Genomic DNA, 27,252 nt, shown 5'->3' with positions numbered 1-27,252 from the left:
GATACTATGGGATAAACATAAACTCAAGGTTCTGTCAAAAATATGCTTAAGGGATCACAATTCGGGAGCATATTATGAGATAAAAATGTCAGATAAAGATAAATTGATGTACTAGGACCTACTGGAAAATTATCAAGAGAAATTTAAAATCAGAACAAGTTAACAATTAATAGCAGGATATACTTGTTAATGGTTTTCACATTTACAATTGAAAGATTGCAAGACTAAAGATTAAAAAAGGGTAAAAAGACTTATAGTATGGAAAAAAAGTCAGAATTTGAAATATATTTTTTTCTCTCCCGATTGGAAATCAATTAAAGTAGATCCCAAATCCAAATCTAGAAAGGAGAAATAGGAAAAGAATGCTTAGAATTAAATTTTGGATCTAATAGTTTGAACAGAGCTGTCTTTATGTCTTTGTTTCTCATGCTGTAAACCAGTGGATTTAGAATGGGTGGGACAAGGGAATATGTAACGGTCAGCATTATATCCAGATTAGATGGGGAATTTGAGGGAAACTTCATGTATGTGAGTGTTCCTGTGAACATTAACACAGAAACAACAATGAGGTGGGGAAGACAAGTGGATAAGGCCTTTTGTCTTCCCTGTGTAGATGGTATTTTGAACACTGCACTCAAGATCTTTATGTAGCTTACCAAAATAAAGATAAATAAACCTAATACTACAATAATACTGAAGGCAAGAATTCCAACTTCACCTTGATTGAAATCTGAGCAATTGAGTTTTAATAATTGAGGGATCTCACAGAAGAACTGATCAACAGCATCAGAGCAAAAAGGAACTGTAAATGTGCCAATTGTATGCAGGATTCCGAAGAAAAAACCACTGATCCATACACTAGCAATCATCTGAGCACATGTTCTCCTATTCATCACCATTTCATACTGCAAGGGATTACAAATAGCAACATATCGGTCATATGCCATGACTGTGAGAAGAAAGAAATCAGATGTCAAAAATGAAACAAACAGGAGAGCTTGAGAAATGCAACCAGAATAAGAAATATATCTGGTATTCATGAACGAATTTGCTATGGATTTAGGCATAATGACTGAAACAGAAGCAAGATCCAGCATGGCCAAGTTCATCAGAAAAAAATACATGGGAATGTGCAAATGATGGTCAAAAGTCACAGCTAAGATGATGAGAAGATTTGCTGTTGCAGTTGTGAAGTAGAAGGCTAGAAATACAAAACAATGTAGAATTTGTAGTTCCCGAATGGCTGAGAATTCCAGAAGCCAGAATGTAGTCAAAGATGTCTGGTTACCCACCAAGAGTTTCTTACTCATTACTAAGATGAATATACTATCTGAAAAAAAGAAGAGAAAACAATTGAAAGTACAGTTGGGGCCACTTTTGAAAAATAACTATTTCTCTGGCCATTCACAAATTATAATGCTCAATTTGTACCTTTGTGCTTCAGTACCAAGTTGTCTTCCATTGTATATTCATCTTTTAATAAATAAAAAGCATTAATAAGTCTTTGAAACTAAAAGTTCACTTCATTTATAACTACTGTCTCATTAGAATCAAAATCAGAAAGTAATAAAATAACTGAACTGAAATAAGAGAAATTGAAATATTCAATTGCCAACACTATTCTGATGTTTGTAATTATAGACATGTGACAGAATGGCATCTGCAGAACTCTTCACCTTGATATTCATTCTGATGTCACATACTGGTTTAGGATGACCCAATGATGATCTTTCACCTCTGCTCACATTAGGTAACAAAGAGCCCAAACACCCCAAGATTGCTTATTTCTTAATTGAAAGTTTGGCAATCTGTGTCTGTATTTGTATATGTGTATCTATGTATCCAAAACAACTGGAAACATCCAGATTGGTAAGGTTGCAGTGCATAGGTGAACAAACATATAGATTAACATTCCCCAACCTGATAATAGGATAATTATGTAATCTAAATCCCGCACAATCTTCAAGGATGCTCTAACATGCTTTACTTGTCTGTAATTCAAGAAAAGTATCTACCACCATTTGTTTCAATGTTATTAGCATTGTTGCATTTAATATCTTTTAACTACTCAACATGTAGAGTGAGGGATATTGCTAAATAGCAGAAAAATGCTTACTTTCAAATACTTTACTTTACTTTACTTTTATTTTTTTTATTTTATTTTATTTTATTTTATTTATATACCGCCCTACTCCCGAAGGACTCAGGGCGGTGAACAGCCAACAGCAAAAATAAATGTAATCTACATTTTAAAAAGACAAAATTATACTTTAGATTCTACACGATGGAAAATAAACAATGGTAAATATAATCCCAGTCAACAAAACAGAAAAGAAAAGCAAATACCTCAAATAGTCAGTAATTCATTATTATTACAATTTATACCAGTACCTATTATTAACTTACTATTTTTGGTCTTTGCTTCTCAATTTATTTCTATGTTCTTCTTCCACAAATAGTTTATAATGATCTATACAATACTATGACTATTTATACATGTTTTATGTTTATACATTAGATAAATGAGAAATTTGTCTAGTGTCTTGGGAAACAGACTTCATGGAAATGCCTCAAGAGTGAAATACTATTTAGAAGTATACAGCAGCACAGCAAAGAGGCTGGGTTAATAAACCCAACTGCAATACATCTGATTATACTAATATGTTCCAGTAATGGGTGCCTCTTTTCTTCTGTTTTGGGCAAAAGATTAATTATTCTCTTGGCCTTTATTTGCTTATTACACTTTGATATTGAATATGCACTAATCATTATCAGCAGAACATGTACTGGTGTATTACATTACTACATTATATAGTTCTAGTATATAGTTCTTACTAGTAATGTTTACTAATTAAGCATTCACTTAGACTTGTAGAGCTAGGAAAAATTGTATATAAATACTGGTGAGAGATAATATATCAATTAAACATTGACTAACTTTAAGAAAATTAAGAAAAATAATAAAAATGAACAGATAAGAATTTGTTATGTTTTGTTTGTATGTTATGTTTGTGTTCCTATGAAAACTAAGATTCCCTCTGTATATAGCAAATGTAAGACAAATGATATTTTAGATATATATTTTAGAGAATTAAATTATTATATTTGAGCTGATGGGAGGGAATGAAGGTTTAGCAAAAAAAAAAAAAAAAAAAAGCAGAAATGATGTATAACAGTGCCAACAAAATAACCCTGGCCCCTTTTTTCTCCCCCTAAACACATGAAGTGGAAAGATTGGTTAACATACTATCTCTTCTTAGGCTAAACTCTGTGATCTTAATTAATTGCTCCTACTGCCATTAACTTGTGCTGCTTCCTGAAACTGACAAGACTCTAATCAGTTTTACATTAAAAGTTTTCTTTTGCCTCCTAAGTGGCTCTCTGCTCAGAGTTCTAAGTAGGCTAGGCAAACAGTTGCTGCTAAAACATTGCTTTCCATACTTATCCCCAATGTGTGACTGCTAATTCTCTTGCAATCTCTTCCTCTCGAAAAAATTGAGCTGGCTGAGGAATTCTGGAGTTGAAGCCTACAAGTCTTAAAGTTGCCAAGGTTGGAGACCCCTGTTCTATTGGGTAAGTTTTTTTCCCCTTTGGGATCTTTAAAAAAAATAGTTAATTGGGTTTTTTTTTTTAGTTGTGCTTTTTTAGACCTAGCCATTTAAAGTTTAGGAAGTTTTAAATTTAGCTTTCATATAAAAATAAAAATAAAATAAAATAAAATAAAATAAAATAAAATAATATTTGTGCAGCTTTCTGAGATTTAGTATGTTTTTGTAGTGTTTCACTCTAACTACACAAACACACAAAATCTCACAAAGTTGTATGTGGAATTTTGTGTGCGTAAAGTGTGAAAGTTGGGCTTTTGGGCTTTTTGTGGCTGTGTGAGGTTCCTGCTTGTTGCAGGGGCCATTTTGGGTCTAGCACAGCTGCTTTTACATTGTGGGTGAGCCAGTTGTGTTGTGTTGTGTTGTGTGTATGTAAAGTGTGAAAGTTGTTTTTTTGGGCTTTTTGTGGCTGTGTGAGGTTCCTGCTTGTTTCAGGGGCCATTTTGGGTCTAGCACAGCTGCTTTTACATTGTGGGTGAGCCAGTTGATGTTTTTTAATTTTTATTTGGTGTGCGTTGGAAGAGGGGTAGTCTTATACGGCGAGTATAGCCCAAACCCTATATTTTAACAGGAAAATTCAGGGGTCGTCTTATATGCCCAGTTGTCTTATACGCCGGAAAATATGGTACTGACCTCCAAAATTCAGTTTAGAGATTTTGTTTTCATTTTTATTAATTAATGAGGAATTAATCCAATGCAAAAGACTTTTATCTGAAAGAAACTTAATATTTTCAAAGTGAAAGATGAAACACTCTTAACAGGTTCTGGTGAATGTCCTGTATTAGTATCTGTGCCTTTGAATAGTATTTCATGGACTCCTTCCTCATTCCCACCACATTTATTTGTTCATTCGTTCATTCGTTTGTTTGTTTTGGAGAGGGGGATAAATGTGTAAGCAATCCAAAATAAGCCAAGTTCAAAATAAAACAATTGTCCTTCTATTCTTTTTTTCCCCGTAGAAATAATAAATTATGGATAATCAATCCAGTATATCTGAATTTATGCTCTTTGGCTTCTCAAAAGTAGGAGAACAACTTTATTTTGGTGTTTTCACTGTATTGTACTTGGCAATTCTGACAGGCAGTCTCCTGATCATCTCTGCAATATTTTGTGACCATCATCTCCACAATCCAATGTACTTCTTCCTGATGAACTTGGCCATACAAGACCTTGGTGCTATTTCAGTCATTGTCCCTGAATCCATCATCAATATACTCATGAACACAAGATGCATTTCTTATTTTGGATGTGTTTCTCAAGTTTTCTTTTTTGCCTTTTTTATGGGATCTGGTTTTTGGATCCTCAGAGTCATGGCTTATGATTGTTATGTTGCCATTTGTAATCCATTACATTATGAAAAAATGATGAATAAACAAACCTGTATTTACATGATTCTTGCTGTATGGGTCAGTAGCCTTCTTAATGCATTGCTGCATACCTGTTTTACCTTTGCAGCTCCTTTTTGCTCAAACATAATTGATCAGTTTTTCTGTGAAATTCCACAGCTTCTTAAAAACACTTGTATAGGCTTAAATAAAAATGAAATCATAACTCTTGTGTTCAGTTTTGTTTTAGCAATGGGTTGCTTTTTCTTTCTTTCTTTCTTTATTTTATTTGTTCAACTTATATGCCGCCTTTCTCCGAAGACTCAAGGTGGCTTACAATGCATTTAAAAACCATATATAAAACATTAAGAGTTAAACCATTAAAAACAATTAAAACCCATTCATGGCCGGATTTCACCAAATCACAGCAGCAAGATCAACCGGCCCCAGACCTGCCGGAAGAGCCAGGTCTTCACTGCTTTTCAGAAGGCCAATAGGGTGGGGATGGTCCGGACCTCAGGAGGTAACTGGTTCCAGAGAGCTGGGGCAGCCAAAGAGAAGGCCCACCCCCACAGGCCCGCCAGCCAGCATTGTTTAGCTGACGGGACCCTGAGGAAACCAACTCTGTGGGATCTTACCGGTTGCTGGGAGCTATGGGGTAGAAGGCGGTCTCGAAGTACCCTGGCCCTGAGCCATGTAGGGCTTTAGAGGTAATAACCAACACCTTGAATTGTGACTGGAGACCAATAGGGAGTCAGTGCAGCTTGCGGAGAATTGGTGTAATGTGGGTGTACCTAGGTGCATCTACGACAGCTCTCGCGGCTGTTTTCTGGACCAACTGTAGTCTCCGAACACTTTTCAAGGGTAGCCCCATGTAGAGCACATTGCAATAATCTAACCATGAGGAGACAAGGGCATGAGTGACTGTGGGGAGAGCCTCATGATCCAAGTAGGGTTGCAATTGGTGCACCAGGTGAACCTGTGCAAAGGTCCCCCTAATTATTTATCCTAATAACATATATGTCTATTTTCAATGCTGTAATGAAAATCCCCTCCAAGAAAGGAAGGCAAAAAGTCTTCTCCAATTGCTTACCCCATCTTATTGTTGTTTCTATATATCTTCTATCTGCATTGAATAAATATATGAAGCCATCTGCCGGTATAAAGGATTTAGCTACAACTGTACTTAATTGTTTGTCCCACCTCTATTGAATCCAATCGTATATAGTATGAGGAACAAGGATATCAGGTTTGCTCTGTCAAAAATTTTAAAGATGGAGATGTTTCCTAGAAAATATTTTTGATTTTTTTTTATTGTGAACAACAGGTGTTTGTCGTCATGACTAAAATGAATTTCAAGCACCAGATCTCTATAAAGCTAGATCCTATTCTGAATCCCCAGAAATGTCATTATGCAGATACATTTTAACTAATTTTAATAATGTTTAATCACTCTTGTCTTTTTCTAAATGTTGAAGTTTTTTTTTTTATTGGTTTTTATTATGAAATATAGAAATACAATTCAACATTTTTCGGTTCCGTGGTGTTGAATATAAATACATATTATTTACATATTATTTACATAATATTGCATCTTTGCTTGTATATGATTTGGGTATTATTACAAATGGTAATGCACAGTTCTTTGTGATCATATATGCATATTATTTACCAGTTATTTACATAGATTGCAGCCTTAATTCAATAATGCACATGGCAATGTTTAACTCTTTATGATCATTATTAATTAAACTTTGTACGTCACAAACTTCATTTTTTGTTTCTTTTCTCTATCCACTCATACCACAACTCCCACACATTATAATATTCTGTGTTCTCTCTTTCGTTAAGTTCTAATGTTAGCTTATTCATTTCGGCACACTCTAAAATTTTCCTGATTACTTGTTCTTCGGGTGGTAGTTTTTTCTCCTTCCAATACTGAGAGTAGGTTATTCTTGTCGCTGTCATTATGTGTATAATTAAATACTTCTTCTTTTTTTCGTATTCTGTTTTCAGGATTCCCAGGAGAAAGATTTTCGGTTCAAATTCAATATTATCTTTTATTATTTCTTTAATCCATTTCCAAATCATTTTCCAGAATTTTTTTGCTTCGGGGCAGTTCCACCAGCAATGGTAGAAAGTGCCTTGGTGATGGCCACATTTCCAACAATTGGGACTCATATTGGGATATATTTTAGCTATCCTGGCCAGGGCTAGATGCCACCTGTACAGCATCTTATATTGATTTTCCTTATAAGTCACCGTCCTTGTCATTTTAAGATTGCTATTCCAAATTGTATCTCATTTGTTTAAATTTATACTTTGTCCAATGTTTTTGGCCCATGCTATCATCTGCTCTTTAACCACCTCTTCCATCATATCGTATTCCAACAAGTAATTATATAATTTAGCTAATATTTTGTTGTCTATTCCCATCCATATCTTATCAAATCCATTGATACCCATCCCAATGCCAAACTCCTCCTTGTCCTTTTTATAATGGGACTTTATTTGTGCATACGGCGACCAATCAATGTGGATGCCCTGTTCTTCCAATTCTTCGTTTGTTTTAAGGTTCCCTCCCCCATCTAATATCTCTTTATATTTGACCATTTTCCCCATTTCCAATAAATTAGGATTAGCCTCTGGTCTACTATTTCTAAATTTCTTTCATTTTGCTCAATTTTAGATTCCATCTTATTTATCTTCTGTTCATTAATTTGTATTGACTCTTGTATGTCATTCACTTTTTGGTCAATAACTTTAATATCTGTTTTCAACTCGATATGATTACTGGACATATTCTCTTGCATCATGATCATAGTATCCTGAATCGCTGTAAGTGTTGCTTGCATCGCTTGCATAGTAGGAATCATAGCTGATTTTTCTGTTTTCGACAATCCTTCAGTCGACTTCTACATTGCGGGTGATGTCATCATTATTGTGGTATTGGAGGCTGTCTTCTTCACCATTTTGAGCACAGTGGATGAGAGGCTTGTCATCTCCTTCAACAACTTTTTCTGGTCTCTCACGATCTTTTTGATATTTCTCCAAATTATCATCCACTAATTGTCCTTCTTTTATTTAATATTATCTTCTGTGTTACTGGCGGTATTGAGTCCCTCCTAAATCTAATATTTAATTTGATATACTACTAATTCAATTTATTCTATCTATTTCCTTCAGGAAAGCTTGAATAACAGGGAGCGGGGAGGCGGCAGGGGGGCAGAACCGGTTCAGTGACATCATATCGTCACCGCTACTGGCTCAGCAGAACTGGGCCGAACCAGGAGGAACCCACTACTGGCTTTGAGCTCTAAACACTTAGTTCTTATAAGCAGTATCCTTATAAGCATATCAGGAAGTGAATTTCTTATAATCTTCTTAGGTGTCTTTCCTGGACCTTCTGTCTGAGGCACTGTTCCCACCAAATCAGTGGTGATGCAGTTTTAACAGATTAACAGAGTTGGAACAGACCTTATAGGTCATCTAGTCCAATCCTCCACTCAAGCAGGACACCATATACTATTTCTGACAAATGGCAGACCAATCTTTTCTTGAAAGTCTCAAGTGATGAAGCTTCCACAACTTCCAAAGGCAAGCTGTTCCATTGGTTGATTTTCTCACTATCAGAAAGTTCCTTCTCATTTCTAGATTGAATCTCTCCTAGGTCAGTTTCCATCCATTATTCCTTATTTATTTATTTATTTAATGCAATTTATATGACTCCATATTTCTGAGGACTCAGGGTGGCTCACAACAGTAAAAATGCATAGTTCCTCATTAAAAGCTATATAAAATTAAAGTTCCAATTTAAAACAATTTAAAATTCATTAAAAAAAAACCCCATCAGTCCAGGCTGCGGAACAACCAGGTCTTCAAATCACGGTGGAACGAGCGAAGGTCAGGGGCCATTCGGAGCTCCAAAGGAAGTTGATTCCAGAGGGTGAGAGCCCCCACAGAGAAAGCTCTCCCCTTGGGGGTCACCAGCCGACACTGTCTGGCCGACGGCACCCTGACGAGGCCCTGTCTGTGGGAAAGCACCGGGCGAATGGGGACTGTCACTGGCTGCAGGGGATCCGACAAATATCCCGGGCCTAGGCCATGAAAGGCTTTGTAGGTGATAACCAGCACCTTGAACCTCACCCGAAGGGCAACTGGTAACCAATGCAAGTTGTGCAGGAGGGGTGCAACATGGGAGTGTCGGGACACTCCCATCACAACCCGCGCGGCCGCATTCTGCACCAGCTGAAGCCTTCGAGTGGTTTTTCAAGGGCAGCCCTAGGTAGAGAGTGTTGCAGTAGTCAAGACGGGAGGTGACAAGTGCATGAGTAACGGTGCATAGGGCATCTTGGTCCAAGTAAGGGCGCAGCTGGCGCACAAGGCGAATCTGAGCAAATGGCCCCCTGGTCACAGTCATTACATGGTCTTCCAGAGACAACCATGAATCCAGGAGGACACCCAAGTTGCGAGCCCTATCCACTGGGGGTAACACCTCACCCCCAATGGTCAACAATGGAATATCTCGATCAGACCAAGATACCGGTATCCACAGCCACTCGGTCTTGGCGGGGTTGAGTTGAAGCCTGTTCCTCCCCATCCAGGTCCGTACCGCTTCCAGGCAATGGGACATCACATCGAGGGCATCACTGGGCTGGTTTGGGGTGGATATAAAAAGCTGGGTATCATCAGCGTACTGATGATACTGCACCCCAAAACCACGGATGGTTTTCATGTAACTGTTCTTCATACGTTTTAGTTTCCAGTCCCCTAACCATCCTGGTTGCTCTCCTCTGCACTTTTTCTAGAGTCTCAACATCATTTTTATAGGGTGGTGACAAAAACTGGATGCAGTACTCTAGGTGTGGTCTTATTAGGACTTTATAGAGTGGTATTAGTGCCTCATTTGAACTTGATTGTATCCCTCTGTTAATGCAATTTAGGATTGCATTGGTTTTTATAGCTGCTGCTGCACACTGCTGGATCGTATTTAGCTGATTGTCCACTAAGACTCCAAGAACCCTCTCACAATCACTGCTATTACGCCTGGTTTCCCCCAGTTTATATGTGTACTTTTGGTTTTTCTTACCTAAGTGTAAGACTTTACTTTTTTCTACATTGAATTTCATTTTGTTAGATAGAGCCCAGTGTTCAAGTCTGTCAAGATCCATCTGGATCTTGAGCCTATCTTCTAGAGTGTTAGCTATTCCTGCTAGCTTAATATCATCTGCAAATTTGGTGAGTTCCCCTTCTATTCCCTCATCTAAGTCGTTTATGAAGATATTGAAGAGTATTGGGCCTAAGACGGAACCTTGTGGCACCCCACTGCTTACTTCTCTCCATGTAGACTTAGACCCATTAAGGATTACTCATTGAGTATGGTTTGCAAATCCATCTGGTGGTGAAGCTATCTATCCCACTTTTTTCTAGCTTACGAAGAAGTAGATTGTGGTCTACTTTGTCGAATGCTTTGCTGAAGTCTAAGTATATTATGTCAACAGTATTTCGCTTTTCTACTAATTTAGTCACTATGTTGAAGAATGAAATAAGATTGGTTTGGCATGATCTGTTTTTAACAAACTCGTGCTGACTGCTAGTTATTACTTTACTCATTTCTAGGTGTTGGCAGATCTGTTTTTTTATTATCTTTTCCAGTTTCTTCCCAAGTATTGATGTTAGGCTGATTGATCTGTAGTTTCCTGGATCTGTTTCCCCACCCCTTTTTTTTTTTTTTTTGAAGATGAGAACCACATCAGCTCTTTTCCAGTTCCCCGGTGTTCCAGGAGTTTTGAATGATGTGGTGTAATGGTTCTGAGATGACATCTGTCAGCTCCTTTAGAACTCTGGGATGTAATCCATCAGGTCCTGGTGATTCGTATTCATCAAGATCAGACAGGTGTTCTCTCACTTTTTTTTTTTTTTTGCTTATTTTAACTTTTATTTCCAGTCTGTTTTTATAGTTATGTTTCTGGTAGGTTGGGCTATAGATTCTTTTTGCGTGAAGACCGATGCAAAGAATGAGTTAAGCAGCTCTACTTTCTCTCCTGTTACTTACTTGCCGACTTCTTTCTTTAGTTGACTGACTGCTTCCTTGATTTTTTCCTTGTTATTTATGTGTTGGAAGAAACTTTTTTTGTTATCTTTGACTTTTGTTGCAAGTCTTTGTTTATTCTGAGCCTTTGCTTTCCTGACTTCATCTTTGCAGATTCTGGCTGTCTGCTGATATCCTGCCTTAGTTATGTGTCCCTCTTTCCATTTTTTGTACTTCTCATTTTTGTCTTTTAATTTGTCAGAGAGATCTTTGTGTAGCCATGCTGGTTTCTTCTTGGATTTCTTGTTTTTCTTTCTCAGCGGTATTGCGCTGGTCTGGGCTTTTATGATTGCATTTTTTAGAGTTTCCCAAGATTCTTGAGTTGTTTTCCCCTTTAGGATTTTCATCCAGGGAATCTTTCCCAAGTTTTCTCTGAGTTTATTAAAATCAGCTCTTTTAAAATCTAAGACTCTGGTATCATTTTGTTTTACTGCTTGTGTTTGTGTTATGTTGAATTCTAGTATGACATAGTCGCTCTCACCCAAGGCTCCTGCAGTTTCAACTCCCTCTATCACTTCTTCTCTGTTTGTAAGTATTAAGTCCAGTATGGCTGTCCCTCTAGTTCCCTCCTCTACCTTTTGGACAACAAAGTTGTCAGCTAGGTTGGTTAGGAACCTATTTGATTTTTCACTTGGTGCAGAATTAGTTTTCCAATTGTTATCAGGGTAATTGAAGTCTCTCATTACTATTGTAGTGTGTTTCCTACATATGTTTGTTAGTTGGTTGTCAAAAAGGATATATATATGTATATGTATATGTGTATACATATAGGAAATGCAAATGCTGGTTTGCATGCTTCACTAAAGATAATGTATGAAGAGACCAAGTCAGATTGTTAGTTATCTGCACTCCCAGATAGTTAATACTATTGACCACCTCCACAGCTGTAGCCATGGTACAAAGTGGAGTACAACTATGCACTTTTTAAAATCTCCTTTGTTTTTTTAATATTCAAAATCAGGTTATTTTTATTGCACCAATCCACCAAGGCTTTCACTTCCTCCTCCTCCTTAAGACCAAATGGGTTTTCTTTTCCCTGTATGATTGTCTAGCATTGAATCCTGGGGAACAATTAAACTAAATCCTTGTTGGAAAAATAAATACTCCTGGGGCAGCAAAGAGATGTTAAATACACCTTCCTCTTTGGTGAAAAACTCTTCATCTGAAAAAATTTAAAAACATCAGGTATGACCAAAGAAATGTTAAGGGCTAAATTTGCATCCAGAAGCCAAAAATATACATGAAGGTAAACTGTAAGCCACCAGTAAAGCTAAATATTTAGTAAGTAACAAAGTTGCTTGCTTCTTCAGGAAGCTGGCATGAATATCACTTGTCTAAATTCATGTCATGTTATTTGTCATGTTATTTGCACTCTTCTCCCTTGTATGCCATATGGATGTGCATATACATTCATACAACATGTTTAGATCAATATATATATATATATATATATATATATATATATATATATATATATATATTTATTAGTTTGATTTATATGCTGCCCTTCTCCGGAGACTCAGGGAGGCTTACAATGCTTTTAAACAATAGCCTTCATATTTTTTGTATATACCTGCTTAGTAGGGCTTTTTGCCCCCCCACCCTCCGCAATATAGAGAGCAAAGGAACAACACAAGATCAAAAAAGGATTCAACCATAATACTCATTTTTTTTTCTGTGGCAATTAATTTTGTGGCAGCCTTTCTGGTAAGAAGTCTTTGAATATTTAACAGAAGAAATGCAGAATAGTCTCACATTTTACACACACAAACACATACACACACTCACTCAAATGCACATTCTGTTGTAACCAATCTTTAATATATATAACTACTCCTCTCTCTTTTTGTGGTGCAAGAGCTGAGTAGAGTTTTCCTAATTTAGGGGCTTCCAATAGGTGTCTTTGTTGTCGTTTGATGTGGGTTTCTTTTAGGCATGTAATATTTGTGTTATGCTTTTGTAATTTAGCTAGAATTTGTCTCCTTTTGGCTGGAGAATTTAAATCATTGATGTTGATCGAAATTAATTTAATTTCTTCGTCCATTTACCTTCTACTGATGACCCTAGTTTCTTTTCCTTAATATCGGTTCTGTTTGTGTCCTTGACCTTGTCCCTATTCTTTCCTTTTGCTCTTTTTCAGTCTTCTCCTGTAATTCCATTTCCGATTCTTTTTCTTCTTCCTGACTCTTATCCTCTATCTCCTCCCCACTCTCCCTTTCTTCATCTATTGCTATACACTGTTTGTAAAACTCCCGGGTGTTGCCTATTGTATCTAATCTAATTTTTTTGTCTTGCCAGGTCACTAGCAAGCCTCTGGGATAAGCCGCCAAAACATGATTTTATATTTGATAAGTTGGGAGGAGAGAAAGTGGTAACTCCATCTTTGCTCCCTTACCCCGTGGGTATTTGTTTAAGAGTCAGAATCTCTTTCCCCTAATATGTCAATGTTGTATCTCACATTCTCCTGTAAATTTTGTCTCTAATTGTTCATTTAGTAAATAGTATATGTACCTCCCATGGCAATTTATTCAGCCGTGCATAATTAGTATGCACCCTATACAGCTCATCAATACCATGTTGAAACTCACTCTTATTCATCTTCGGACTACCAGCCAACAACTCTGTCATAAGTCTCAGGTGGTCTTCTTTATTTTCCTTTATATTCTGAAATCATAAGTAAAACACGGAGTTGTCCATTTCCAGAAACATTATTGCCTCCTCAAGTTCTCAATTCATTGCCATCAGTTTCTTTTCTGTCTCATCCAGTTTTTTTCTGTCTGTTCTGTTCTTTCCTCCACTATTTTTATCCTCTATTCGTTCTTAACAATTGTCTCTTGTATTTCTCCTATTCTATCATCTAATTTTCTTATGTCACCTTTAACTTCATCCATGTTGTTTTTCAATTCCTCATGATTCTTTCCAATCAATTCTTGAATCTTCAGAAGTACCTCCTGAATCATATTCAGAGTTGTCTGCATGCTTTGTAGATTTGTTGATGTCCCTGCTTTCTCACCTCCCAACATATCTCCTATCAGTTTTTGTCCTGCTGGAGAGGCAGTCATTTGTGTAACTTTCTTTGCAGTTTTGGTTACTGTTGCTATATTTGACATATCTAATTTCCCAAAAAGTTTCTTCCACAAAACCATACAAAAATCTATTTCCTTCCTACTCCTGAGGTTTATCTTTTCTATCTACTTTTAGGTATTACATACTCCCTCAATTACAGTTCTTTTAGAATTCATTAATTAGAATAATTAAATAATTAGATAGCATAATTAATTAATAGTATAATTAATAATAAAAAGAATAATTAATAATTAATTCTATCTTCCAACCTTATCAATATCAATTTTCACTCTAAATTCAATTAACAATACCTAAGTAAACAAGAGTATATTACTTCAAAATAAAGAAAGGATATATAAGCAGAAAGACAAGGCAAAACAGTAGTAATAATTACTCCAAATATAAATTGTTTACCCCTATTTGCAGCTAAATTTATCTATTTATTTACACTATCTTGTAGTATATCACTATTTTCAAGAATCAGTTGAATAACAAATAATGACAATAATAAAAATGGAAAAAGCCTAGACATATACCATATTACTTACCTCTAATTAAACAATATACACAATATACACCTCTGGCTTCTAATCTCCCCAGCCTAAGTTTTTTTAATGATTCTAAACAAGTCTTTCATTCTCCTACTTCCTTGCACTGTCCAATCCTCTTCCGTTCACTACTTTCTAACTTCTTCATCCAACATGTCTGCTCCTCTTAATATGCACTGTTACTGTTGCTGTTACTCTAATCCGCACTCCATCTTCGTTACACCTTCTTTCACTTTCAAATCCCAATAAATTAGTGCCAATCTTTACCGGAATTCAAGTTCCTTCCTTTCTCTTCCTTTCAGCTTCTCCATTTCTCTCTTCCACCTCTTTCATGCTGTTCCGCTCCACTTCCTGATGCACCACTTTTCCTCCTTTTAGAGACTCTCTTGTCTCACCTTTAAAGTTCCACCAATTTAGGAAGTAGCCCAGTAACTCACCTTGTCCCATCTCTATTCACTGATGTTTCTAGCTGTTTTTCCACTTCTTGCTTCCTTCTCTATTCAAGTGAGCCATCACGCCTTCAGATCCGACCATTACAGCCAGTCTCTTCCACACTGAAATTTTACCCCGAGAATTTCCCCTCTATAGAATTAACCTCTCCAGGGTCAGCTCTCGTCGTTACCAGCTTCCAAGTGCGGAAATTTGATCCGAGAAGACGGAGCTCCGTTTCTTGGATCGCAACACCATGACATCACCCCGCTCAAATGCATATTCTAATGGCATGGACAGATGAATGAAATTTGATTATTGTTTTGGTTTTTTTAGTACATTTTTAAAACTAAATCCAGTTCTTATGTACATTTATGTCTCCACTCACAGAGTAGAATTTTATGCAATTTCAGAGTTGCAATTAATTGTACAAACACATTATAATTTATTTATTTCATTTATATTATATTTAAACTGAAGAAAGAAAGAAAGAAAGAAAGAAAGAAAGAAAGAAAGAAAGAAAGAAAGAAAGAAAGAAAGAAAGAAAGAAAGAAAGATGCTATTGACAAATTTGCATAAAGGTAAGTATTGAAGGAAAAATGCACTTCAGTTGGCATACTTTTTTTTAAAAAAAAGAAGGTTCTTTAGTTTTGTAACAAATGTTTACAAAGTCGATCTATTTTCCTAGCTTCAGTTTCAAATCAACATCTAAACAAAATGGCAGTGTCAGATATATTACTGCTAACATTTTTATATCAAACTGTCTGTCACAAGAGGGGCAACTCATGGTTGACTTGTTCTGATATTATTACCATATTATTGTCAGAAAGATGGGCTCCTATAAATTAATCTATTGATCAGCCACACAATTATGAACATTTAAATCCTCAAATATTTGGAAAATTGTTTTGTAACTGAGAGAAAAGTACATGAAATGGGAATCTGCAGACATAGGAAATTCATTATTTCTTCTCTTCATCTTTAAATTAAATGAATCAGGATCCATCATTTTACAAATTCTATTGATCAAAAAGATTTTGTTCCATATATTTAGCTGTTTAATATTATTTCAATCACATTTAAAAATACATTCCTTTCTAAGATATATCTAAACCACATTGTAGAAATTAAGAAATAGCAGTAATGACAGCACAACTTGGGGAGGGCATAGTTTGGCAGCTCACATCATTTCAGGCAAAGTGAGCAAAAACACACAATGCTTTATTGTACCACTTTATTGTGGTACAATAAAAAACAGTTTATGACATTCTACAATTAAAAACATCCATCAGTATTTATATTAACAGATTAACAGAAAGCAGTTGATGATATACACAATGCAGCTCCCTACTAATTTACCATAAAGTCCTTTCTCTCTCCATAATTTAACCATTATTCCAAGACCACAGTTGTATTGATATAGGAATATATTTATTTTTAAATGACAGCATTTTGGATGTTAGCAAAGGGAGTTTGAGTTATCAAGTCTTCACAGAATGTCTTTTGAATTCTTCTTCTTTTACAGTTTGAATGTTTTTATACTGGAGTGTATTCTGGAAAGGATTCTAATGAATACAAGTTGCACAGACCTAGAGGTAACATTTCCTGTTTTAAGACTAGTAAGTAAGCCTGAATTTGTAAATCTTAGAATTGTTGTAAAGAAAGAAAGAAGTGATTTGTCATAGCACAGATAACCATAATGGTAATTTCATATTCACCAACTGAACTTTGAATAAGGAACTGGGTTGATAATTATGTATTGTAAAACTAAGGAAGCAAGATCAAATATTTGGAAGACTTTCCTTCACTGAAGTAATGATGTAAAGATATTGGATTTAAACCCTAATTTACATACTCATGAATTAATGAGGAATAGGAAACAATATTAGGATTCAAATGAAAAGTGCTGTGTTAGGCACAGTCATAAGCATTAGCCTGATGGTACATAGGTAAAATATTATCTAGAAATGATGACATTCTTATCCTAGTTCTATTACAAAAAGTAGTGTCAATATACTGAATCAGCTCTTGTTTAGCTTGTAACTCTGTATTTTTCCAGATATATCCTGTATTATAATATAAAACATGGATAATCAATCAACAATCTCTGATTTTCTGCTCTTTGGCTTCTCAGAAATACGAGAAATACAGATATTATACTTCTTAGCTTTCTTGGTATTGTATTTAGCAATTCTGATAGGGAACCTCATCATCATCTTTGCAATCATTTTCAACCATCAGCTGCATACTCCCATGTACCTCTTCCTGTTGAGCTTGGCTATACAAGACCTTATGAGTGCTTCAGTCATTGTCCCTAAATCCATGGCCAATATTCTAATGAATACAAGACATATTTCCTATCTGGGATGTGTTTGTCAAGTTTTCTTTTTTGTTCTTTCTATGGGATCTGATTTTTGGATACTCCCAGTCATGGCATATGATCGCTATGTTGCTATTTGCAATCCATTGCAATATGAAAGAATAATGAACAAACAAGTCTGCATTTACATGATTCTTGCTGTATGGGTTAGTGGTCTTCTAAGTGCATTGTTGCATACCTCTTTTACCTTTGCAGCCCCTTTGTGTTCCAACATAATCAAACAATTCTTCTGTGAAATCCCACAGCTACTTAAACTCACCTGTAATGGTTTAAACCAAAATGAAATCAAACTAATTATAGTCATTTGTGTAATAGGCATAGGTTGTTTTTTCTTCATCATTATAACTTATGTGTCAATTTTCAGTGCTGTTCTGAAAATTCGTTCTTTGGAAGGAAGAAAAAAAGCTATCTCTACTTGCTTACCTCATATTATTGTTGTTTCAATTTTCCTATTTTGTATATTTGTTGCTCATCTGAGGCCTCCCTCTGGTTCACCAGATTTAATCACAACTCTATTATATTCCATTGCTCCACCTCTTTTGAATCCTATCATTTATAGTTTAAGAAATAAGGACATCAAGGTTGCCTTGTCAAAGCTATTAAATATGTCAGAATTATCCAAGAAAATATCAATTTGAGTTTTCATACTTTAGTATAAAATATAAGTTCTAATCATGGGATCACTGATAAAACTGGACTATATTTTTCATTAGTGGGATAATTTAAATGTAAATTGATATTTGAGGGAATGTAGAAGAAAGGACGGGAGGGAAAAACTAATTGTGCAAGTAGTTAATCTGATTAATCTCTGTTAATTTTATTGGAATGTTAATAAAATTATTTTGAAACTGTTACAAGTAACATGTATCACACTACAATCATGGAGACAATGGGTCAAGAAAGAAAGTATTAATGCAAAGTGGAACCCAGGAAAAAATAATTTCCCATTTTAAAAAATAAATCATTTGGATTAAAAAAAAATCCAATCCTACATATTTATACTTGAAATGATGTCTCAGAAAGATTATTATTATTTTTAAAGAACTACCAGTTTTGCATTATTATTATCACTCTTAAGAAAATGTGACATTTGAAGACTAGATATATAAAGTGTTGAAATAAACCATCCCAAAGCACAGCTTAGTGGTTTTAATTTCCTAAAATTCAAATGTAACATTTTACCCACAGGTTTGGGAGTGGGTAAGTGATTGGGTAAGAAAACTGACTAAGCATCTTCCATGAATGCAAGCAATGAACAAACAAACAAACAAAACACATATTCTTTAATAAACTCAGATTCTGTGGCTTAAATCTATTTACAAATTGAATCTTTCTAAGACTGCAGGAATTGCAAATGGATCCTATTTGCCTTGTTTGTCAACACTTTGACCCTAAAGACTATGACAGCAGCAGGGACATAATAGTTGATAAATCTAATTTGTTGGTAAATCTAGTTTGGTTTTCTTTTTCTACATAAGATAACATTTTTCTTGCTGTTTCCAAGTATTAGAGGATTGGAAAACAATTTCTTCATTACTATAAGTCTTCTTTTGCTCAGTCTTTATGGCACACAAATTTGTGCCTCTAGTTATATAAAATGGTGGACACAATCCAGACCATTAGAGTCCTGCATAATTTTTTTGAAGAGATCTCTTTCCCAGTTACTATGGACTTTTAGTGAAATCACTGATATCGCTAGAGTATAAAAAGGTCTTGCAAGAGTTCAAGCAAGGTATTCTAGATGTAGTTTTCCCAAAGGACAAGAAAATACTCTCTTGTCATGGTAACTATTGGAATAGCCCTTTATTTATATCTAAATATTTATGTAGTATATTCTGTGTCCTTCACAGAAAAGCTTTTACTCTAACCAGGCTTGGCACTTTACCATCAAGGGTTCTGGATGGGAACAACATTTATTTTCAGAATCAATTCTGTCCTTCTGTAGAGGATGCTGAATTAACATTTGAGTTCTGCTGAGTTTCATTGTAACATAGATAACACACTGAATTAACAGTACTCCTCCTCATTAATCACTCCAACTGCGTTCTGGAAGAAAACACACACTTTGTATTATCTGACACATCTTCAGAACTCTCAAGAATGGTGGCAAAATAGGGCTCAATCAAGCCACATAAAAGAAACTTGGGTTATAATCAAGATTTATTTTATCCCATATTAGAAGGCATAAGCTACCTTCTTCTTTTTAAATGTTTTAGTTTACATTAATTGACAGATCTCTTTACAATCTCTCTCTCTCTCTCTCTCTCTCTCTCTCTCTCCCTCCCTCCCTCCCTCCCTCCCTTCCCTTCTCTCTCACCCACATACAATCTTATCACCATTATGATTTTTGAGTGGATTTTTTCTTACTCCCTTCTTCTTCAGGTCATTCTTTTAATCCAAATCACCATGGACCAGAATCAGATACTTTTACCTATGGAAAACATGAGGTTTGGGCACACAAATCAGTGGAATGCCAAAATAATACATGGAATTAATAAATAAAAATAATGGTGTTTCTTTGGTTTGATAGTGACTGGACTGAAGAAATATAACTAATATATCCTAGTCCTATAGTGATATTCAGTGGCATGGTATGCAATTTATTGCACAGCCACTTAGCACTATGGTATTCACCTGAAGATGAACCTCTCTTATAACATCTGTTAAATTTGTACATTGGCAGACAGCCATGAACACTTGCAAGGTGATCATGCTGCAACTAAAGTCAAAGCTGAGAAAATTCAGTGTCAATTATACTGAATAAAATCAAATCAAGAAAGCTGATTTACTCTAATTTCAGAACAGTGTTTGAAGTCATAATTGTTTAAGCTCCTTTACAAATAATATAAATAATAGCAGCAACATCCTGAAATTCCTGAAGACTTTCATGAAGCTATGGCAAACTAAGTTGATGGCCTGTGGAGAAGAAGGCTTCATTTTGGCTGCTCAAGAACAAGCCTTGCAATCTAATTCATGAAAGCAAAAAAAAAAAAAAAGGAGCCCTTCCGAGCTCCATTTTCACCAGCAAAGGGTTGCCGGAAGCTGTCACAGCTGAAAATTGAAAACTGTGTGTTTTTGCTGGCAGAGGCACCACAGACCAATCCTTTGCTGTTCCCAGTGCAGCCCCATGGGCCAGATCTAAGCACCCTGTGGGCCCCATCTGGCCCGTAGGCCTTGAATTTGACACCCCTGTCTTAGAGATATCTAAGTAGATAACTAGCAACATTTCATAGCAGTAAAACAAGCATTTCTCTGATCTGCTATAGGTCACATAGGCAGGAAAAAACAAACTAAAATGAGTCAGGTCTGTTATCTTTCAACCCCACTTGTTATCACAGTCAGTCATGGGAGAATTGGGTTATCCTTTAACTTTGAAGATAGCTTATAATATGATTTCTGGTGCCTGTTTTTCTCAAAAGTAATGTGAAGGTCATACAAAATATTAAAATAATTGAGAAGTACAAAATGCCCAAACCCTGGTTCACCAGCATGACTTGAATATTTCTTTATCATTCTCTTGTAAGTATACACAGGAATGTATATATGAAATTGTACAAGCAAACAACTGTTTAGTTGAGGCCATATGTTCAAAGATAGACTCAATAAACATAACAAACTATTACAGATCTTCATTATAGAATCAAAAATACAATTAAAGAATTTTGCCCCTGGTTTGCCCAGGTTGAATTCTGAAATGAAGTGCTTTGGGAGAAGCCAATTAAGCTCTTGTGGGATCACAAGAGATCACTAGAAATCATAGGGTATTTATTAAAAACTCCTGCCAGTTTGATGAAAATCATTTCATCATTTGAAAGATTTCAGCAACATCTGGTATGACTGGGTGAAGGTGCAATGTTGGGAGCCAAAAGGGTTAAGATTAGGACTTGAATTGGATGGATTGAGTTAATAATTAGTTAAGATATTTCTCAATTCCTTAGATAAAATGGTTTGAATGTCAGTTATTTAAATGTATATTGAGAAATATATTTTTATAGCACTCTGTTCTGTTTATCTTCTATTGCAAAAAGAGAGAATATGAAATGTTCAATAATATTTCAAACGAAAATGTATACATGAAATTGTATACATGCAACCATACAACTGCTTATTTGAGGCCAAATGTTCAGAGATAGCATTTTAAACTCATTTTAAATTGTCATAACTTAACACCCAACTGTTGAATTGCTGGTGCTAATTAAACCTAAGAATTGTAGATAACATAATACTGTATTAGAAAGAAGACATTAAATAAAACTGCTGTGATGAAGATAAACAATTCAAAATATGATTCTATTGTTCTATCAAAATAGGTTTTCCAAATACATTTCCCATGTATGTATATTTTTATCTTCAGAACAGAAAGTTTCTTTTTTTTAAAAAATAAATGAAATTAGAAGGCTTTTCAATTTGGTTTCACAAAACAGTTATTCCTCAAGTTTATTTACATTTTTTACACTATTCTGTTACAATTTAATAATATCTCTTATTTATGATCAGAAGACTCAAATAGGAAATTCCAGATATAATTTTAAATTTTGGAAATCAAAGTTGTTCTTATGTCAAAATTTTATATAAACAAACAGAATAAATTGATACAGTTAAATAAAACATTGTTTTCATGATAAGTATTCTGTTATTTTGGGACACATTCATAATCAAAATGTAATTTGTAACATTAGGGAGTGATATGTAAACTTGCAAATTTCTGAAAAGCTTATCATATAAATATTTGATTGACTATTTTCATGGCAGTCCTAGGGGGCTCAGATTGCCTTACTCTCAAAAGATGATGGTGGGCTTCTAATCATTTATTTTTAATTCACTATCGCATCAAAACATATTTTAAAAATAATTTCCTAACTGCTTGTCATTGCTGTATAAACTTGGAATAAATATTTAATTTCAAATTAATTATTCTTTATCTGCTTAGAATTAGGTTGTGCAAACTAAGCTACAACAAATTCCTGTGATCTGAGACTCTCCCTATGGACAAGAGACAGTTGAACTTACAGCTCATATCTTGCTATATTGTACCCCCTATAAGAACTCAATGATCCACTTTCTAATTCCTTACCTTGTAAAACATCCAGGAAATTCTTTTTCCTGTACAGTTTTCTTTTCCTCTCTACGGTTCTTATCAGAACAGTATGATTCAGTCTCCTTCAATGTAACTAATATTTTTTATACTGCCTGTAAAATTAAACAGGCTTTGCTCTTTCATTGAGGAATCTACTACCAATTGTAATATTAGCCATGGTGGAACAGTGGTTAGAATGCAGTACTGCAGGCTACTTCTGCTGACTGCCGGCTACCTGCAGTTGGCAGTCAAGTGTCACTGGCTCAAGGTTGATTCAGTCTTCCATCCTTCTGAAGTCAGTAAAATGATTAGATTGTTGGGGAACAATATGCTGACTGTAAATGGCTTAGAAAGGGCTGTAAAGGCCTATGAAGCGGTATATAAGTCCAAGTGATAGTGCTATTGCTATTTTATCTTGCTATGCTTTTATTTGATTTTTAATGTGTTTTTGTTTAAAACTCTGGTCAGTGACCATAATAAAAATATTCACATGAAATATTGATTTTATTTCTATCACGCCTAGCCTCTTTAGTGAAACTTACTCATATTTTCATATTTTATTTTTACAAGGATATGTATGTATGTATGTATGTATGTATGTATGTATACGTATATGTATGTGTATATGTATCATACGTTGTATGTATGTATGTACCCTGTTTCCTCAAAAGTAAAACATCCCCTGATCATAAACCCAATCAGGCTTTTGAGTGCATGCACTAAAATAAGCCTCTCCCTGAAAATAAGCCCTCCCTGAAAATATTTAAATGCAGAGCTGGAAATCAGGTAAGATCGCAAAAGGAGCCCCATCTTACTCCACACACCCCAAAATAATAAGATCTCCCCAAAAATAAGGCCAAGCGCTTATTTCGAAATTCAGAAAAATATAAGATAGGGTCTTATTTTTGGGGAAACCCAGTATGTATGTATGTATGTATGTATGTATGTATGTATGTATGTATGTATGTATTTACAAGTATTCATAGTGATTTGTGCCTGTCCTTTTTTTTAAAAAAGTTTACATTTATTTCAATTATTAATTTTTTTGAGTTAACAAAATTAACAGCATCAGTATGATTGATTATGTGTCATCAAGTTGTGTAAACTTTTAGAAACCATCTAGAAATATTTTCTCTAGATGCAGCAACACATTTCCTTCAAAATTGATGTTTGTTTGAGGGGAGAGAATAGGAAGGAGAAAGATAATTTACAGAATCACAGTTTAAACACATGGTGTTACAAAGGTTAGATTTTATTTTGCTAATCCCAAATATGTAATAACAACTAGAAGCATTATACTTGAATAGGAATAGCAACACCTGTGTTTTTAATATGCATATTTTCTTGCAGTGTGTTGAAGGAATGTTCAGAAACAAACTTTAATCATCTTTATTTTCTAGATGATGCCCTTGGACATATGATTCTATCTCAGAGAGAATATTGTGACATGAGCATATACTCTGGCAAGAAATGTGGCAGCAAGACTAGTTAAGGCAATTCAGCTAATTATATTATATCTAAGAGATTGAAGTATCACGTAAAGGTGATGTATTTATCTGAATGCTGATTCTTTGTACTTATCACATATGCATTTTAATATTGTATTTCCCTTTATCTATCTTATCCTGAAATTAGATCCTGCCTTTTATTTTCATCTCATTTTAATTGAATATGATTGTAACACTCATAACAAAATCAAAATGGCTATTCCAAATTCATACACTGAAATTTGCCCAGAGAATTGGATATAAAGTTCTTAAAATTATGGAGATCAGAGCAGTAATTTGATAACTGTACTTATACTTTTGAAACAGTCTTTTTAAATATCTGTTTAGGGACTTTATTTTCATGCTCATAAATCGATAGGCATGAGAAGCAAAATTAGAATTAGTATCAATGGTATTATCTCTAATTAGTTGTCACTGGTTTGAATTTTGAAATAGCACTGAACATATTCAATTGCAGACTAAGACTCTCATCAGAAGTTCTGATGACAAACATATTACCAAGATATTGGCCAACAAATGGCCTCTTATTTCTAGCATTGCACTTATAAACAGACATAAGAAAGGCTGCATTCAAAATGATTGTATTTCTTTTCTTTCCAGAGACATCACTTAGGATATTATAAAACATGGATAATCAATCAACTGTCTCTGATTTTCTGCTCTTTGAGTTCTCAAAAATACACGAATTACAAATGTTACATTTCTTTGCTTTCCTGGTATTGTATTTGGCAATTCTAACAGGGAACCTCCTCATCATATCTGCAATAATTTTGAACCATCATTTGCATACTCCCATGTATCTCTTTTTGTTGAATTTAGCCATACAAGACCTTGGTACCACTTCAGTCATTGTTCCTAAATCCATGGCAAATATGCTGATGAACACAAGACACATTTCTTATATTGGATGTGTTTCTCAAGTCTTCCTTCTGGTCTTTTTTCTGGGATCTGATATTTGGATCCTTACAGTCATGGCCTATGATCGTTACGTTGCCATTTGCAATCCATTACATTATCAAACAATAATGAACAAACAAGCCTGCATTTACATGATTCTTGCTGTATGGGGCAGCAGCCTTCTTAATGGATCATTGCATACTTGCTTTACATTTGGAACATCTTTTTGTTCCAATAACATCAATCAATTTTTCTGTGACATCCCACAGTTACTTAAACTCACCTGTTCAGGTTTAAACCAAAATGAAATCAGACTAATAGTGTTTGTTTGTGCTTTAGGATTTGTTTGTTTTTTCTTTATTATTTATACTTATGTGTCCATTTTCACTGCTGTGCTGAAAATTCGCTCCTTGGAAGGAAGGAAAAAAGCAGTTTCTACTTGCTTACCCCATCTTATTGTGGTTTCCATGTTCCTATTTTCTGCATTCATTGCTCATCTGGAGCCTCCTTCCAGTAATGCAAATTTAGCATCAACTGTGATGTATTCCCTTATTCCACCTCTTTTGAATCCCATTATCTATAGTATGAGAAACAGTAGTATCAATCTTGCCCTTTCAAAATTATTAAATAAGAGAAACTCTTAGGGGGGGGAACTGTTCTGTTTTGTTTCATTTTGTAAGTATTTATTTCGGTTTGTGATTGTATCTATGGCTCCATTAGCTCCGTAGAATTGTAAGTAAAACTTGAGTCTGTTTCTGTATGCCCAATGAACCTAAATGTCAATTTACAAGATCTTGCAGATTTTATGCAAGGGTGAAATGCTCCCAGTTTGGACCGGATCGCCTGATCCGGTAGCGATGGCGGCAGGTGGTTCAGAGAACCGGTAGCAAAAATCCCTGCGCCCCCCTCCCCATGCCCAGCTGAACCGCACAATCATCAGAGGCTTTTTTTCTTAACTTTTAAAAGCATTTTTTCTACAACCTCTTCCAATGAAAAAATGCTTTTAAAAGTAAAAAAAAAAAGCCTCTGATGATCACGTGGCTCAACTGGGATCATCAGAGGCTTTTCAAAGCATTGTTTTCTGCAACCTCTTGGCTGAAGAGGTGGTAAAAAAAATGCTTTGAAAAGTCTCTGACGATCCCAGCTGAGTTGCCTGATCGGCAGAGAGGTATTTTTAAAAAATTATCTTATCTGGCAACTCAGCTGGGATCGTCAGAGAGGCTTTTTAAAAAATACCTCTCTGCCAATCAGGCAACTCAGCTGGAATTGTCAGAGAGGTATTTTTTAAAAAGCCTCTCTGACGATCCCAGCTGAGTTGCCTGATCGGCAGAGGTTTTTCAAAGCATTAGAAAAAATGCTTTGAAAAGTTAAAAAAAAAAAAGTTGGCCACGCCCACCCAGTCACATTACCCACCACCATCAAGCCATGCCCACAGAACCGGTAGTAACAAATTTTACATTTCACCCCTGATTTTATGGCTTTCCTTTTGATATCTACTAAGTGAATGAAGCCACACAGAGCTGAAAAGTATATCAGTCGATTCCTATTCAGCTTGTTGGATTTCTCACATAGAGAAATATTTCTATCATTTCATCTAAGCTAGACAGAGAGAAGCTATTGAACTAACATGTTCATGATTCAACATTTGGGACTATATTTAAGCAACATCAAGAATACTGTAGACCATTCATCACTGGAATAGACAGAACTGAATCTGCTGTTTTGTATAATTGCTCTTTTTGACTATTTATGTTTTTTTTTTAAATTTGGAAAATTTATATTGCCACCTACTCATATGTGACAGCTCAAGGTGGCTTAATTTAGACCCATATATTCTTTTTTTTTAAAAAAAATCTGGCTACACTTCTGACCAACCGACGTTGCTTTGCAATTAAAAGTAATGTGATTACATATGAGAATAGGCAAGTGTCTTGTAAATGTATATAAATAAATCCCTATTTATCCTACATTGCCATTTTGGACATTTCAACCTCATTTCAACCTCTAGCATAGATATGAACCAGGTAAGCATCAAGGCATTATGGAGTTCATGAAAATTTGCCATTAGAGTAAAGAGATCTCAAAAGTTACCTAATCAAATTAATCTATAGTATTGTTAAATTGTTCAGACTATAAACTCTGAGTTAAAAACTATTTCCATGACTCTACACAATAAAAATGGTGTACAAAGACAGACTGTGGACCTTCATTTGTCAAATAGGGTCCAAAGAACAGAATGCATTTGTATTGGGAGGGCTATGACACACACAGCCAGCAAGACTAAGAGATGTATGGTGATTCTCTATAGAGTTGTGATGATTCAAGA

General features: G+C 35.1%; 3 protein-coding genes across 3 annotated transcripts; 2 read left to right on the top strand and 1 right to left on the bottom strand.

The window, feature by feature from the left end:
• Positions 1–338: 338 nt before the first annotated feature.
• Positions 339–1,193, bottom strand: LOC117668727 (olfactory receptor 14A16-like). Its single transcript, XM_034422785.2, has one exon. It carries the CDS (start codon positions 1,122–1,124, stop codon positions 339–341), a length of 786 nt encoding a protein of 261 aa, XP_034278676.2. The 5' UTR covers positions 1,125–1,193.
• A 15,956-nt stretch (positions 1,194–17,149) lies between these two features.
• On the top strand, positions 17,150–18,082 carry LOC117668726 (olfactory receptor 14J1-like). Its single transcript, XM_034422784.2, has one exon. The coding sequence runs from the start codon at positions 17,150–17,152 to the stop codon at positions 18,080–18,082; it is 933 nt and encodes a 310-aa protein (XP_034278675.2).
• Positions 18,083–24,652: 6,570 nt separating this feature from the next.
• Positions 24,653–25,624, top strand: LOC117668725 (olfactory receptor 14J1-like). Its single transcript, XM_034422783.2, has one exon. It carries the CDS (start codon positions 24,656–24,658, stop codon positions 25,568–25,570), a length of 915 nt encoding a protein of 304 aa, XP_034278674.2. The 5' UTR covers positions 24,653–24,655; the 3' UTR covers positions 25,571–25,624.
• Positions 25,625–27,252: the final 1,628 nt, after the last annotated feature.

The sequence above is a fragment of the Pantherophis guttatus genome, chromosome 4, assembly GCF_059756535.1.
Source record: "Pantherophis guttatus breed Tessera chromosome 4, ASM5975653v1, whole genome shotgun sequence".
In the NCBI taxonomy this organism is placed as follows: Eukaryota; Metazoa; Chordata; class Lepidosauria; order Squamata; family Colubridae; genus Pantherophis; species Pantherophis guttatus.
Note: the sequence above shows the minus strand (reverse complement) of the source record. Positions and strands in the feature narration are given on the sequence as shown.